Source organism: Polypterus senegalus, chromosome 3 (assembly GCF_016835505.1).
Source record: "Polypterus senegalus isolate Bchr_013 chromosome 3, ASM1683550v1, whole genome shotgun sequence".
NCBI classification, from domain to species: Eukaryota; Metazoa; Chordata; class Cladistia; order Polypteriformes; family Polypteridae; genus Polypterus; species Polypterus senegalus.
Window position 1 is genome coordinate 23547724 of NC_053156.1, and position 15918 is coordinate 23563641.

The following is a 15918-nucleotide window of genomic DNA, read 5'->3' on the forward strand; positions in this document are numbered from 1 at the left end:
TAAGACAGCGCTACAGGGAGACAGGAAGGACAGCTGATCATCATCGCAGTGGAAGAGCCCGGATCTCAATCCCATTGAGCACGTCTGGGACCTGTTGGATCGCAAGGTGAGGGCTAGGGCCATTCCCCCCAGAAATGTCCAGGAACTTGCAGGTGCCTTGGTGGAAGAGTGGGGTAACATCTCACAGCAAGAACTGACAAATCTGGTCCAGTCCATGAGGAGGAGATGCACTGCAGTACTTTAAGCAGCTGGTGGCCACACCAGATACTGACTGGTACTTTTGATTTTGAGCCTCCCTTCATTCAGGGACACATTGTGAAACATTTTTAGTTTATGTCTTATGGTGTTGACTCTTTTAGTGTTCATACAAATATTTACACATTAAGTTTACTGAAAGTAAAAACAGTTGAAAGTCAGAGGGCGTTTCTTTTTTCAGATATTTTCAGATCTTAAACTTGGATTGCACATTATTACAGTTTGTATGTACGTCAATGCTTTGGTTTTTGTGGAGGAAGATGAGCTGGTCAACATGCCCAGCTTTCAGAACACTTCTCTGCAGTAACGATGTCTCCTGTGGTGGAGCTGAGAGATTTCGGTACCTTCGTTTTTACCACCTAGTACAATCCGGGCACAGCCATGTCAGTGGGGTGTTGTCGGGAGGGTATGGTGTAACGAGGCTCCACTGTATTCACCATATTTTGGAATCCTTCATTCTCTACAACACTCAGAGGGCGGATATCTTTGCAAATGAAATAGAGTATTGACTGAGTTATTTTGTTTGCACGAGTTGAAGTCTGTACTAACTTCGGGTATGAACTTGTTCCATAGTGAGTTGAGAGGGACCCACTTTTTTAATGCTTGCCGTTTACTGCTACTTTATCTGTACATCAGAAAGGTGTCTTGCTAAGTGTGATCTCAGATTCGTCGTGTTCCCTGAATATTTGATTTTGGCATGGCACAATTTGCAGACTGCATGGCTCCTGTCAATTTCCTTAGTGCCTTCTTTATTGTGAAATCCAAAATGAGCCCACACTTCTGCTCTGTACACCCTGGGAGCTGGTCTAACTCCTCCGGATTCAGCCATCGGTTGTTGTGTTACTAGTCAGCTTGGTTTGTCACTGTACGATCCATGTTGTTTGCCAGATCCGTGAGCCTGAGTATTGAAAGCATACATACGTCAACCCTTACGTTACTTCCTGTCTCAATTTATGTTGTTACGTTAACTGCTATCATGCGGCCGGGGTGTAAACACAACGCAAAATGAACTGTGTGTCTTGAATCTTTGAATGTAAACTAGTAATTAAAAATCAATACTGTTTTGAGAATCAATGCACTATCAAAAAACATAATATTGCAATACTCACGTGTATCAATATTTTTTTACACCATTAATTATGTGCACCATACTTCTGGGTAAAAGGTCATTGGTTGTTAGCTCTCACGTGAACACAAGCCACCTCTTTGACTGAAGACAAGATTAAACCTGTTTGGATTAGTCCAGGCCTGTCACAGACTGGTTGATGGATTGAGTTACAGAGTTTTTCATACTACGTGACTGGTGTTATGGGAGTGTGCCACGAATGTTTTCGCTAAGATTATGCAAATGGAGACTGCAACTGAAACTGGATGAAGAAGTTGTATAATGTGATAGGGCCTTTAATTTTAACATTCAGAACCCTTAACTGCTTCTTTTTATTTCCTAATCAGCAGCCAGAAAATAATGAGATGCAAAGTGGGCCAACAGATGATCAGCCAACTCAGTGATAGCAAACCCAGGTTCCAGAGGGCTACTGTTTTTGCTGCAAGCAATTTTTAAATTAGAATTTAATTCTTCCTTTTAATGAAAAATTTAATTTTGGGGTCTGTTGCACTCTTGTTATGTCACACCAGACATTTCCAAAAGTGCTGCCTTTTGTTTTTCTAATTGCACGGTGCAAAAGTTTTTTTTAAAAACAACTCAAAACTCATCTGATCAGGAAGGCTTTTAGCTCTACCTGTCTTTATTATCTGACTTTATAAACGTTCTTTCAGTTTACCTCTATGTCAAGATGCTTATGTAACCTAGACCATCAATTATGTTGTCTGTTAGGCTTTTTCTCTGAATTTAATATCTTATTCTTCTTTATTTATTTATCTGGTTTAGTACAATGCTACAGTATATACTGTATACCCTGCCGTTCTTTCTTAAACTCTGTGAAGTGCCTTGAGCATGGGAAAGTCGCTATATAAATAACATTTATTATTATTATCAGTATTTCGCAGACCTTCATTTTTCTCCTTTTTAAATATTTTATTGAATCATATTGTACAGTGGACATATAAATGCAAACGGGTTTCAAGTTAGATGGTCATCTGTATTCTTTGTATCTGATACTCGTATGACAGTTGGTTTAAAAAAATGAAACATTTTAGGGGCTGAATCTCAAGGAAGTTGTTTAAAAATTAGTCTGTTAAGTTAATTGCAGTAGCTGTTTATTAATTAAGACAGGGAAACTGAAGCCACCAGCGGGGCAATTATACATGTCAAGTCCTGGGACAAAATTTTCCTTATGGGCCCTTCCTCAGCTTCAGCATCAGTATCACAATGTATTGGCCATTTATCATACCTTTTACTAATAGAACAGTACACATGCACATTATCTAACATTTCAATTCAAATGCAAAACATTACCAACATGCATTTTTTTCTACATTTTAAGTAAAAATTTAAAAATTCCTAGTATATATTTTGTAGCCCAATCAAATGCAAAAAAACATCAATTTAATGTCACTTAAAGTAAATTTGGTTGATAACAGTTCCTATCTTGTTGCACTAACTAACGGTTGTGAAGTCAGTAACATTCACAAAGTTTCCTTGACACTCAAGCTCTTTTTCAACGGTCCGGGCTTACAAGATTGTTAATCATTTTTCAGTTTACTAAAGCCAATGTCACATTATGTGACTTCTAGTCATAGGGTATGCCAGACTTGCCTACTGCAGATCCTGATCTTGTTGTCGGGCCATTTTGTCTCCCATCTTGAAGATTGCAGTCACATTTGTAACTTTCTAGTCCTCGGGTACTTCTCCTTTCTCAAGTGCCTGTTTTAAATATGCCTAACTAACTGTGCTACCCATTGAGCACAGTTTGAAATACAAGTAATTAATGTAGACCTCATGTTTTTTATTTCATACATGGACTGGCCATTTGGTATAATACTATGCACCACATCCCTTTCTCTTGCAGCAGCCTTTTCCTCTGCAGATGGAGCTGCTGTTTTTTTGCTTCCTGTTGGAGTCGCTTGTCGAACTGATCACTCTTATAGTCAAAGTGTTTTTTTTGGGAAAACGCAGTGATGGTTGCTGCAGCATTGGCTTGGTTTAGTGACTCTAGCCTAGTATTGCTGGGGCTTTGGTGTCCTGACGTGTGCAGTGTGCATTGATTTATTGTTATTCATCTATTTCCCCTTGGGATTTGTGAATTTCCCCTTGGGATTAATAAAGTATCTATCTATCTATCTATCTATCTATCTATCTATCTATCTATCTATCTATCTATCTATCTATCTATCTATCTATCTATCTATCTATCTATCTATCTATCTATCTATCTATCTATCTATCTATCTATCTATCTATCTATCTATCTATCTATCTATCTATCTATCTATCTATCTATCTATCTATCTATCTAATGCCCCCAACAATTTATCAGTCATTTGTGTTACAGCTGTAAACCTTGTTTATGTGTCTTGAGTGGGTGCAAGAAAGCTGCTACCACGCTGCTGGTGCTAACATATAACAACAGACAACAGAATAGGCCGATAAGACCAATTGTATTATTTTTAGACCCTTATTTGGTATTTTTTGATTTTCTGTCCCTTTTTGTACCTGTTTTGCCAATTTAGGGGGGTTTGTGTTGAATGCTTTTGAAGCGCTCTTCTATTTTAAAATCTAGGAACTCGGTTTGTTTTTACTTATGCATGGAGAATTCCATTTGTTTTTTATTTTTCTTTACGAATACTTGGGTGAAATATTGTTCAGGTTGTTTGCTGTTTCTTCTCATTTTCAGTGATGTCTCCTTTTGTGTTCAAGTTTCTTAAATTGTCTTACTATTTGTTTTGGCTTCACTAGCATTTTTATTTTTTGGTTTCTTTTTTTAATACTTCAAATTTTTTAGTTGTGTTAGTTGTAGAGTTTGGTATTCCTCTAAGACAGAATTACTGTGCTGTTTTTTAATTTTCTTGTAATACGTCATATCTTTCATATCTCACTCAAATGCTAATTAGCTATCAACCTAATGTGACTCATTACTGTGGCTGCATTTGGAATTGAGTATTCTAAAGAATAAGACGTTTGTCATGCGGCATTTCCATTATTTTATTCACCATGTACACTCGCCTAAAGGATTATTAGGAACACCACACTAATACGGTGTTTGACCCCCTTTCACCTTCAGAACTGCCTTAATTCTACGTGGCATTGATTCAACAAGGTGCTGAAAGCATTCTTTAGAAATGTTGGCCCATATTGATAGGATAGCATCTTGCAGTTGATGGAGATTTGTGGGATGCACATCCAGGGCACGAAGCTCCCGTTCCACCACATCCCAAAGATGCTCTATTGGGTTGAGATCTGGTGACTGTGGGGGCCATTTTAGTACAGTGAACTCATTGTCATGTTCAAGAAACCGATTTGAAATGATTCGAGCTTTGTGACATGGTGCATTATCCTGCTGGAAGTAGCCATCAGAGGATGGGTACATGGTGGTCATGAAGGGATGGACATGGTCAGAAACAAGGTAGCCCGTGGCATTTAAACGATGCTCAATTGGCACTAAGGGGCCTAAAGTGTGCCAAGAAAACATCCCCACACCAGTACACCACCACCACCAGCCTGCACAGTGGTAACAAGGCATGATGGATCCATGTTCTCATTCTGTTTACGCCAAATTCTGACTCTACCATTTGAATGTCTCAACAGAAATCGAGACTCATCAGACCAGGCAACATTTTTCCAGCCTTCAACTGTCCAATTTTGGTGAGCTCGTGCAAATTGTAGCCTCTTTTTCCTATTTTTAGTGGAGATGAGTGGTACCCGGTGGGGTCTTCTGCTGTTGTAGCCCATCCGCCTCAAGGTTGTGCGTGTTGTGGCTTCACAAATGCTTTGCTGCATACCTCGGTTGTAACGAGTGGTTATTTCAGTCAAAGTTGCTCTTCTATCAGCTTGAATCAGTCGGCCCATTCTCCTCTGACCTCTAGCATCAACAAGGCATTTAGCCCACAGGACTGCCGCATACTGGATGTTTTTCCCTTTTCACACCATTCTTTGTAAACCCTAGAAATGCTTGTGCGTGAAAATCCCAGTAACTGAGCAGATTGTGAAATACTCAGGCCGGCCCGTCTGGCACCAACAACCATGCCACGCTCAAAATTGCTTAAATCACCTTTCTTTCCCATTCTGACATTCAGTTTGGAGTTCAAGAGATTGTCTTGACCAGGACCACACCCCTAAATGCATTGAAGCAACTGCCATGTGATTGGTTGATTAGATAATTGCATTAATGAGAAATTGAACAGGTGTTCCTAATAATCCTTTAGGTGAGTGTATGTGTACACATAAATTTACATAGAATACAGCAAGTATTCTATGTAAGCATGTAGCCTGTATTTTCCATTAAATACTGTATAATCAAAGTGAATTTATGTTTTTTGTGGCTGTGTCAGTTTATGTATATGTGTACTCGGGGCCGGACTGGGAAGCTTATTCAGGCCAGGAATCCCAAGTCTAACCCAGGCCACACAATAATACATCAGTTTTCTATTACATGCTCAGACTCAAAAAAACAACAAACACCATTTTGTCTTGGAATTTTGTATGAATGAGGAGACAGAGATTCAACTTTTACACATACATTTCACTGTCTCAAGACAACCTCTGATAAAGTGTGGAACAACACCTCATAAATGTAAACACTTCCTAAATAAATAGACTATGTAGTTCTATAATATTTATTTCAAAACAAATGTGCAAAAAGCAGTGCACCACAAAAAGTAGTGGAATCCTCTGCACATAGATTATGTTTGCAATTTCAGCTGTGAGTCTGGAATCTACACAGACGCTGTCAATGTCTGGATGGTAATGCTGAATACTCTTCCACAAAGTTTGAAGTGTTGGCCAAAAAAGATCGCTTTGAATTTTAGGCATTTTTTTAAAAAATGCTCTTAGTAAACAAAAAGCTATGAAACATTTTGTGTAGCCTATTCAGTTACTCTTTTCATCATAGCGCTAAGGTTTAACTGTCAGAGCTGTCAAATCTTAACATAAAGTAAAAACAAGACACGTTCATTAACAAACTTACCATGAAATAAAGAACAAAAGGTACTTTTAAAAATACAAATCATTCCACTCACATACATGTTTCATTAATAAAAAAATAAAACAGGTTGTGTAGCCTATTCAGTCACTCTGAGAGAGAAAAAGGAAAAAAAATAGTTAAAAATGTGACCATACACTACATTTCATTAAAATTTGAAACAAAAATAAAACAAAATAAATACACAGTAATAAAAACCAAAACACATACAACACCCTAATATAATTCAAAGTATATTATAAACTTTTAAAAATCTTCATATGTAACTTTAATCACAAAATCACCAGATGTACACACCTGTCATCATAGCGCTCCCGTTTAACTGTCAGAGCGCGAGACACACGCAAAGTCAAAACTTGACTTGAACAAAAACAAGAAACTATCCAACCAGAAACCAGCAAAGAAACCCTCCAACACTAAACCGAAAGGATTTCTACCCACTGCAGAACAATAACGCCTCCTCGTTTTCCATTACAACAACATTTTATAATTTCACCATTAGTTTATTTCACTGGTTACTCTGAACGCCAGGCCAGGCAGCAGGCCACTGGGAAAGCTCCCACTGATTGTAAATGTCAGTCTGGCTCTGCATGCACTTTAAATGTATATTTTAGTGTATATATGGTGCTTGTAAAAAGTATTCATCCATGTTGAAGTTTTCACTTTTTATTGTAATACAGTGATCACAATTAATTTTAATTTTGCTTTTTTGACACTGATTAACCAAAAAAGACTGCTTAATGTCAAAGTGAAAATAAATCTGCAAAGTGGTCTAAATTAATTGCAAATATAAAATGTGAATTAATTGGTGTATTATTCACTCCTTTCAAGTCATTATTTAGCAGATGCACCTGCTCAGCTCTGTCAGGCTGCAAGTTGATCAGAGTAAACCGTCTTTTCCAAGTCTAGCCACAAATCCCCAACTGAACTGTGATCTGGACTCTGACTCGGCCACTCCAGGACATTCACATTGTTGTTTTGAAGGCATTTCTGTGTAGCCATGGCATTATGCTTGGGATTGTTGTCTTGCTAGAAAAAAAATCTTTTTATCCTTATCCTTTTGTAAAAAAAAAAATAAATGAATAAATTCGAAAAAACAAAAAAGCAAAAAATAAAACAAATTTCTTAACATTTCTACAGTAAAAGGTAAGCTGAAGTTGCCTAATTTACTAGCAAAATTGACTTAATTGATGAGAGATATCTTGTGGCTGCAAAATGACAAACTAATTTTACTTCAGCAGCTATCTCGTAGCTGTTATCAAGAGTTTGAACAAGTCTTTTTAAACCACTATGTCCCATGGTAGCTGAGGGGATAATGTCCTTTCTATGAAATACATACTCGAATTGTCGCTCTATCTGTGTGAATCTTTTGCATGTGGACTGACACTGGTGAATGCTTTTGTTAAAGACTGTTGCTTTGGAAAATAATTTTGCCTATTTGTGCGCTTCCCTGTTCATTGCCATCACTCTTTGTATTCTACGATATGTTGTTTAAAGTGATGAAACAAATTACTTGTGTCACATCAAGTTTGGTCGCAGGAATGGTGTTTCGAGTTTACATTTGACTTTCAATTGTTCGGCATCCTGTTTGCGCAAACCAAAATATGACCAAACAACCAACAACACATTTTTTATCTTTATTTATATCTGACTCATCCCTGATTTGCTGGGGTTCAACGTTAGCCCTTATGCTTTCACATGCCTGGCACGTGCTTCTGTTTGAATGAATAGTGTGGGCTGGACACGGCGGAAGCACATGACACTTTACGATTGGGACTGTGTGTTGTAGTTTTTTAAGGAGACAGGTCATGAAAGCATCCAATAAGAGAGAGCTTTTAACAAAAATACCGACATGAGCATTAGTTTGGTAAGAGTTTCTTATTGTTGATACCTATACATTTTCTGTACACCACCCTACCCTGACATCCACATTCTTGGTTGCATATCTGTGTCCAGCAAGAAGTGCTGTCTTTAAAGTTGAGCCACGATCAGTGGTGGGAAATGCACCATAAAAGGCCCACTTCACTTACAGGACAGCCTTAAAGCTTCAACAGTAACAAAATAACCACAGCATCTAGTCTGTCTCAATGCAAATAATAATTTTATGTTTAGCTTATGTTAAAAAAATCCTTCAGCATTCAAATACACAGTCAGTCTCTGTAATAGATTACTCACAGTAGCAGTTAACACAGATGAACACTGCAGTTGGCTAAGTTGCTGTAGGTGCTTTGACCCTTATCTTTTCCAGATGCTGTCCGTATGGACAGAAGTCTAGAGGGTGGAATATTATGAAGAGCTGCATGTCTGCAGGGTCCACAGTTGGAGGGGTGCCATGGTGTAACACTTTTTTAAGATTTATTTTTGTATACACTAAAACAATAAATGTTTAACGAGCATCTTCAGCTAAAAGTAGAAAATCTCAGAACAAAACTTTATTAGGGTTTCTCCTTGCAGAGGCCAAGGAATGTTTTTCTCACAGACAGGATAATAATGAAAATAAAAAGCAAAAATGTATAGTAAAAAGGAAAAGCAACATTGTAACATAATAATAAGTACATATTATGAATACAGTGGAGTCAGAAAGTACATTTAATTTTAAGTGGATAAATTTGCCATTTTTGCCCACCTACAGTGCATCCAATAAGTATTCACAGTGCATCATTTTTTCCACATTTTGTTATGTTACAGCCTTATTCCAAAATGGATTAAATCCATTTTTTTCCTCAGAATTCTACACACAACATGACAACATGAAAAAAGTTAACTTGAGGTTTTTGAAAATTTATTAAGTATAAAAAAATTGAGAAATCGCATGTACACAAGTATTCACAGCCTTTGCTCAATACTTTGTTGATGCACCTTTGGCAGCAATTCCAGACTCAAGTCTTTTTGAATATGATGCCACAAGCTTGGCACACCTATCCTTGGCCAGTTTCGCCCATTCCTCTTTGCAGCACCTCCAAGCTCCATCAGGTTGGATGGGAAGCGTCGGTGCACAGCCATTTTAAGATCTCTCCAGAGATGTTCAATCGGATTCAAGTCTGGGCTCTGGCTGGGCCACTCAAGGACATTCACAGAGTTGTCCTGAAGCCACTCCTTTGATATCTTGGCTGAAGATAAAAGTAAAATTTCTGCTGCTTTGAAGGTCCCAATGAGCACAATGGCCTCCATCATCTGTAAGTGGAAGAAGTTCAAAACGACCAGGATTCTTCCTAGAGCTGGCCAGCCATCTAAACTGAGCGATCGGGGGAGAAGGGCCTTAGTCAGAGTAGAGTGGCCCAGCCAGAGCCCAGACTTGAATCTGATTGAACATCTCTGGAGAGATCTTAAAATGGCTGTGCACCGACGCTTCCCATCCAACCTGATGGAGCTTGAGAGGTGCTGCAAAGAGGAATGGGCGAAACTGGCCAAAGATAGGTGTGCCAAGCTTGTGGCATCATATTCAAAAAGACTTGAGGCTGGAATTGCTGCCAAAGGTGCATCGACAAAGTATTGAGCAAAGGATAGGAATACTTATGTACATGTGATTTCTCAGTTTTTTTATTTTTAATAAATTTGCAAAAATCTCAAACTTTTGTCACATTGTTATTATGGGGTGTTGTGTGTAGAATTCTGAGGAAAAAAATGAATTTAATCCATTTTGGAATTAGGCTGTAACATAACAAAATGTGGAAAAAGTGATGCGCTGTGAATACTTTCCGGATGCACTGTATTAACACTTATTAATGAAATATGGACTGACAAGTCATGGTGGAAACTTGTGGGACAGGATACTTAGGTGGATGTCTTGGGTTGCGAGCCACACCTTCTGTCCAGCTCGAAACTCGATGGCATCTCTCCATTTGTGATCTGGAAATCTCCTTGCAGAAACTTCCACCACCTTTAGGTTCTCCTTAATCACTCTCCATGTGTTACACAACCTAGCAAGGCATTCAGCCAAGGTGGGAACAGATGAAGAATCATAGTCCAAGTCTCAAAGAACAGGCATAAACCCATACAAGCATTCAAAAAGAGACATCTGGAAGGTGGAATTAAACAAGAAATTGCAAGCAAGGGTAACCTAACTTTATTGCTTTGAAAAGCTTCAAAAGTAAAATGCAAGAATGTTTTTAAGTCTTCTCTAAGCTCAGATGGCACATGAGGTTTCCCTTCCAGAATATTATGTTATGATAATGTTATGTTATGATCTTAAGAAATTCAGAAAGCTGATGTTTTGGTGAGTAATGCACTGGAGGTTGATGAGAACAGTTGCTGCTAAAAATGTTTCTGGTGATAAAATACGGTTGGGTTCTGGACGAGGTTTACCAGGTTCAAACTGTCTGCACAATTTATGGACATATGGACAAAAATTGTGAACATTTGACAATCCCCTTATTTGTTGTAATATTTCTCTGTTGTTGTCATTTTTGCATTGTTTATCGAGTTGTTTTTCATGTGGTCATAGAGTGTAGCACTGTATTTTGTGATCATAAAGGATTACTTTGTTGTGAGTACAAGTACATGAGTACAGGTCAGTTTGTGCAGGCATTTGTGTGTCTTTGTTGGGCGTACATTCTGTTTGCTGTACTTTACACTCAGCAAATGGTGCAGCTCTTCTTCGTCTTCTTTCGATGAATGGCCTCAGCAATTAGCTTCACAATCAGCAGATGTTGCCACTGTTCTTCTTTCTGTGATGTAACTTTCTCGAGCAGTTTGCCATAAGAAAGAGGTAAAACCAGCTAACTTTGCAGAGGCTGCCATTACCCATATGCATTGCCTTACCAGTGTGTGTCACAGCATAAGCTTTCATTTTAGGCCAACATCAAGTTTCTAGCCCCAGTGGTTCGAATGTGATCGCGTGACTGCACTTAGCATTTTATTATATGTATAATACATGACAGTTGTTTGAAAAGTATAGTAAAAAAGCAAGGTAAACACTTTTTTTGGAAAAAATTTGCTTCAAACGATTGTAGAACATAAACAACACATTGCTTCTGACTGAAATTTGGCTTAACTATTCCTAGCCATGACATCACCAGATGCATTCTAGTGCCATCTCATAGAAATTTACCAAATTTAACAAACAAACCTCATATATCTCAAGCTGAAATCATTATTGATGTATCTTCCTGATTCATCACATCATAATTATGTTCAGTGCCAAACAGTTTTTAAAAAAGAAACACCATAGCATTTCCTAGTGTCTGAAAGTTCTTGCAGTAAAATGACTCCCACCTCGATGATTGAAACATCTACTCTGAATTATAACAATAAATCTGGATGACATTAAATTTGAGATGATGTAAACAATTCTTTTTACTGGTCAAGAGAAGGCTGGTCTTCAGACATCTAAACAAATTTGTGACTATTTTTCATGGTTAAGTTCGTATATCACCCTGAATCTAATAGATAGACTGAAAGAATCCACTGTGATTTTGAGAATTTGTTACGTTTTACAGGTAATGCCACATGGATAACTGTAAAGCCATGTTGATGTCCTTTATAATTCCTCTATAAAGATGTTCCCTTTTTAGTGTTTTTATGGATTTAAAAACACCCATTTTGATTTTAGACTCTGTTTTGTCTTCTATGCCTTCCTGTCTAGGCTACATGATACTTGGAGCTTTGATAGGGAAAAATAAGATGGCAGAAACCTCTGCCAAGAGTTTTGCAGAATGTAAGTATCATATAGCCGAAGAGTTTGGGTCAGACAATAGGTGTGACTCACTATGTGCAGCATCCACCTACGGGTACCATTCCACAAATTGCCTCCATGTTTTACTAGCCCTTATTCTGTTCGTAGATGAGTGGTTCTAGTCACCCATGAGCTGGCCCTTCCTGGTTATTTCAAGATCCATCCAGTATTTGAGTGTCTCTATCCCCTAGTATATGCAGTGATAAGGTAAGCATTTTTTCCAACAGTGTGCAGAAAGACAGGTGTGAATTTCTGTTCTGTTAACATATGCAGACAAAAACATACAACATTCACTGTTTAGTGAAAATATTATATCTGCAACCATGTTCATAACTTGGTAGTAACTTGCATATTGACAGCAAGAGCAACAGCAGCAGGGTACCAAACTAAGTGTTATAACAAAGTAATGATAGGACAAGGAAGCAGAAAAGTATGGAAACCTTTTCAGGAACCCTTTCATATGTGTTGAATTTACTGATGCAAGAAGCTCCCAACCATCATTTGATGACCCGGTCTCCAGTGTAACTATGCATACTGTATTAAGATAACCTATAAAATAATAGCAATTGATCATCATCTTAGTAATATACAGTTCTTCTACTTGTAATGTATGACTAGGCCTCTTACTTTCTATACATGGCAAACAGTTAAAAGTAGGAATATTTGAAGCATGAGGTGCACCCACTATTATATGGCACCTATTCTTGCCCTCCTCAGCATGTACAGACAGCATTCTGCAAGTGAGGGTCCATGGATGCTGAAAACATTTCTACAACTAATGGGCCACTCACTATTAATGATCAGGTAAGAATGAGACCCCTTCACTTCAGATCTCCAATCCATTTGCCCCGATCCTGCCCCATTGAGTTTTGAATTTTTCTGTCTGTTTTTTTCTTCTCAGGTCATTGTCATGTCAAGTCAGGAGACCATCCGTGTTCTTGAGGTGGTGGATGGGTCTCTGCAGACTAATAGGGATGAGGCTAAAACATCAGAAGTTACAGAGCAAGCTAGTGAGTCAGGTCCAGGTCAGGAGGTGCAAAGTGTGGGAAGGGAGACAGGGTTGGATGGGCTGCCAGCGCAGGAAGTGTCCCAGCTGGAACCTTCTGGTGAGTCATCATCATATAAAAGTGCGGAAACTTTTTGAACGTCCCTCGTATAATGAACAGAAAAAACAAACAAATCTTTTATCTTCTTTAATCATTGTACCTTATTCAATTACACCACTGCCTTTCTCTCAGTTTTTTTTTCATCTTTCCTTAGTCCTCTTTTCAGTTTCTTTATTCTCCCATCTTCTTTCTCACAGTGACTTTTCTGTTTCATTACTTTACTTCACAAATGCATATTTGGAGGCTTTTTATTGTCATGGCATGGCATGAAGATTAATGTGCAAGGGCAAAGGAGGCTGAAGATGGGGTCACATTGTGTACAAGCACAGGGCTAGATTGTTGAGAAAAAATACTAAACTTTTGCCTGCTTTTTCCTCCTTTTAGTCTGCTATGCAGTTTCATCATCTAAATGTAAATTGTGTAACCTGCTGAGGAAGAGAAAGGCGGCAAGCAGTGCAAACACAATTTACATAGAAGTGCCATAGGTCACATATGTGTGACCAAATCCTGAACATTTTGATGCAACTTAAAACCTTCACTATGTAAAATTCAAAGCATTAATAATCTTACTGATATACAGCGGATTCAGAAAGTATTTAGACTTTTTCAATTTTTGCACATTTTATTGTGTTGTAGGTTTACTTTTAAATAGTACATTTGCCATTTTTGCCCTTCAATCTAAAACCAACCCATAATGAAAAAGTTAATTTTATGTTTTTGGAAACATCTGCAAATTTAATAAAAAATCTAAATCTGCATCTTATTGCTGAGAGTTCAATCTGTTTTTAAATGTGTACTCACATGAGAACAAACTCAGCAAATAGACTACATTGCCTAAACATTGCAATTTTTTATGTTGCAAGATTATGACAAATGTGTCCTAAGGTTTTTTATAAAGGTAGAAGTTTCAAGGTAAGGTAGTTATTTAAGGTATGGAAGACAGAGTTATTGAGGCAATCATAGGTGCTGGAGAGTGGTGAGGTGTTTGCAAGTTGATTTTCACATAACAGTAAGAATTTCACTGTATTCTGTACACATGACAATAATGCCCCTATAACACTATAAACCCTGTAAGAGTTTTTTTTTTTTATAGCACAATATATTTAAATTATTTGTTGCGCTCCTAAAAACTGTGCGTATGGTAATCGTTCATTTCCTCTAGATATTTTCCTAGTATAAAATTATAAGGAAGACCTGTTTGGAGGTTTATACAGCTGGCAAATGCTACCAATTCCAAAAAAGTGGCACAAGATAAATAAAATAGGCCAGAGAGGGAGAGAGAGTGTAGAAGTAGCATCCATAGTTGCAATGGTAGTTGAGGGCACCAAAAGACAAAAAAGTAAAAGTAAAAAGATAAAAAAAAAAATAGTGAGGAACAGGAAAAAAACAGGAAAACAATTAGCCAGATAGTCAACATTTTAAAAGGCACAGCAAAACTTGTAGTAGGAATCAAAACAGTAAGAAACTTAATGCTAGCTGTATTTCTTTTTCTAACTGATTAGTGAAATCTTTACAGGTCTTTGCTCCACAATGGGATGTGTGGTAATACTGGGTGCCTCTGATTACATCATTCACCGCAGTGATTGTTATCACGTGATGGAAACAGGTTCCAGTTTCAGAATAACCTGGGGCCTCATGTATAACGCCATCTGTAGAACTCACACTATAACATGGTGTAAGCACAAAAGCAGGAATGTGTGTACACACAGAAAAATTCAGATGCATAAATCTGTGCATACACAAACTTCCACGTTCTTCCACTACATAAATCCCGGTCAGTGTGAAAAGTAACACACGTGGACGCACTTGCTGTCCCGCCCCAACTCCTCCCAGAATTACGCCTCTTTGAATATGCAAATCAATTTAAATAGCCCTTAAGCTCAGCGTTCTGTGAAAAGACAATGGGAAAAGCAAAGGGGAAAACAGAATTTCAGCAAATACCAAGTGGAGGCAAGGAAAAACGTTCTATTTGTTGGTTTAAACAGTGGTATAAACAACAAAAGGAAGTTGATTGAGTGACAGAGTGTCAGAGAAACTCGAAAGCTCAAGTTCACAAAGTTGCACAGTGCCCGAAATAAAAAAGAAACTGTCACATATCAAAGTCGCTGTGAAAAGGCAAGTCGTAGCCTGAGTCTGAGTGTCATATGAAAGCTTATTAGGGTACAGACAAAAAAAATAGACACACAGTGGGGAAAAAAGCACGAAATGTGAACATTAATCTCGAAAATTCCACTTTAATCACGTAGTCTACTTTAATGACAAAATAAAACATCATAAACTTCATCTTAAAAACGTTTAATTTACTAGTTTCTCAAATCCCATCGTAACTAAAGTAGCACGTTAAATGCTTTGTTTTGTATTTGGATCTTCTATGTGCTCTATGTGTGTGAATCACTACATGCTTCCGGGCTTTGTCTTCCTCCGACAGGACACAGAATCCATTACATTCGTGAGATGTACTGTATACATAATATCATTTTCATGATGATAGGAGTTCAATCATGTTATTAAACATGAGAACACGGTGGTGCAGTGATTGTTCATGCTTGCTGCATCATGCGCGATCTTCAATTAAATACTTTATTGCAGCAGTACTGTCTCTTTCAAACGTACTAACCTCCAATTCCTGTCCTTACTTTTCTTTCTCCAAATACCCAATCGCCACACGATCAGCTCTGTAATAGACGTTAAGCCATTTGTAAGCACAGAACGCAGATTCTTCAAAACTTTTAAGGAACATTGAAATATCTTCGTAGTACGTGTTTAATTATTCTATCTATCTATC

At 37.9% G+C, this 15918-nt stretch overlaps 1 protein-coding gene across 4 annotated transcripts in view; it reads left to right on the forward strand.

Annotated features, from left to right (window-relative positions):
• pou6f1 (POU class 6 homeobox 1) overlaps nt 1-15918 on the forward strand; it is a 63440-nt gene that overhangs the window by 3776 nt on the left and 43746 nt on the right. Inside the window, exons 2-5 of one of the 4 annotated variants that reach the window (XM_039746789.1) lie at nt 11938-12009; nt 12136-12234; nt 12745-12831; nt 12929-13133. In XM_039746789.1, coding sequence (XP_039602723.1) covers nt 12778-12831; nt 12929-13133 — 259 coding nt within the window. In that variant the 5' untranslated portion in view covers nt 11938-12009; nt 12136-12234; nt 12745-12777. Of the gene's footprint in view, nt 1-11937; nt 12010-12034; nt 12235-12744; nt 12832-12928; nt 13134-15918 lie in introns of those variants that run through there. The other 3 variants (XM_039746791.1, XM_039746792.1, XM_039746793.1) reach the window with 3 other exon arrangements.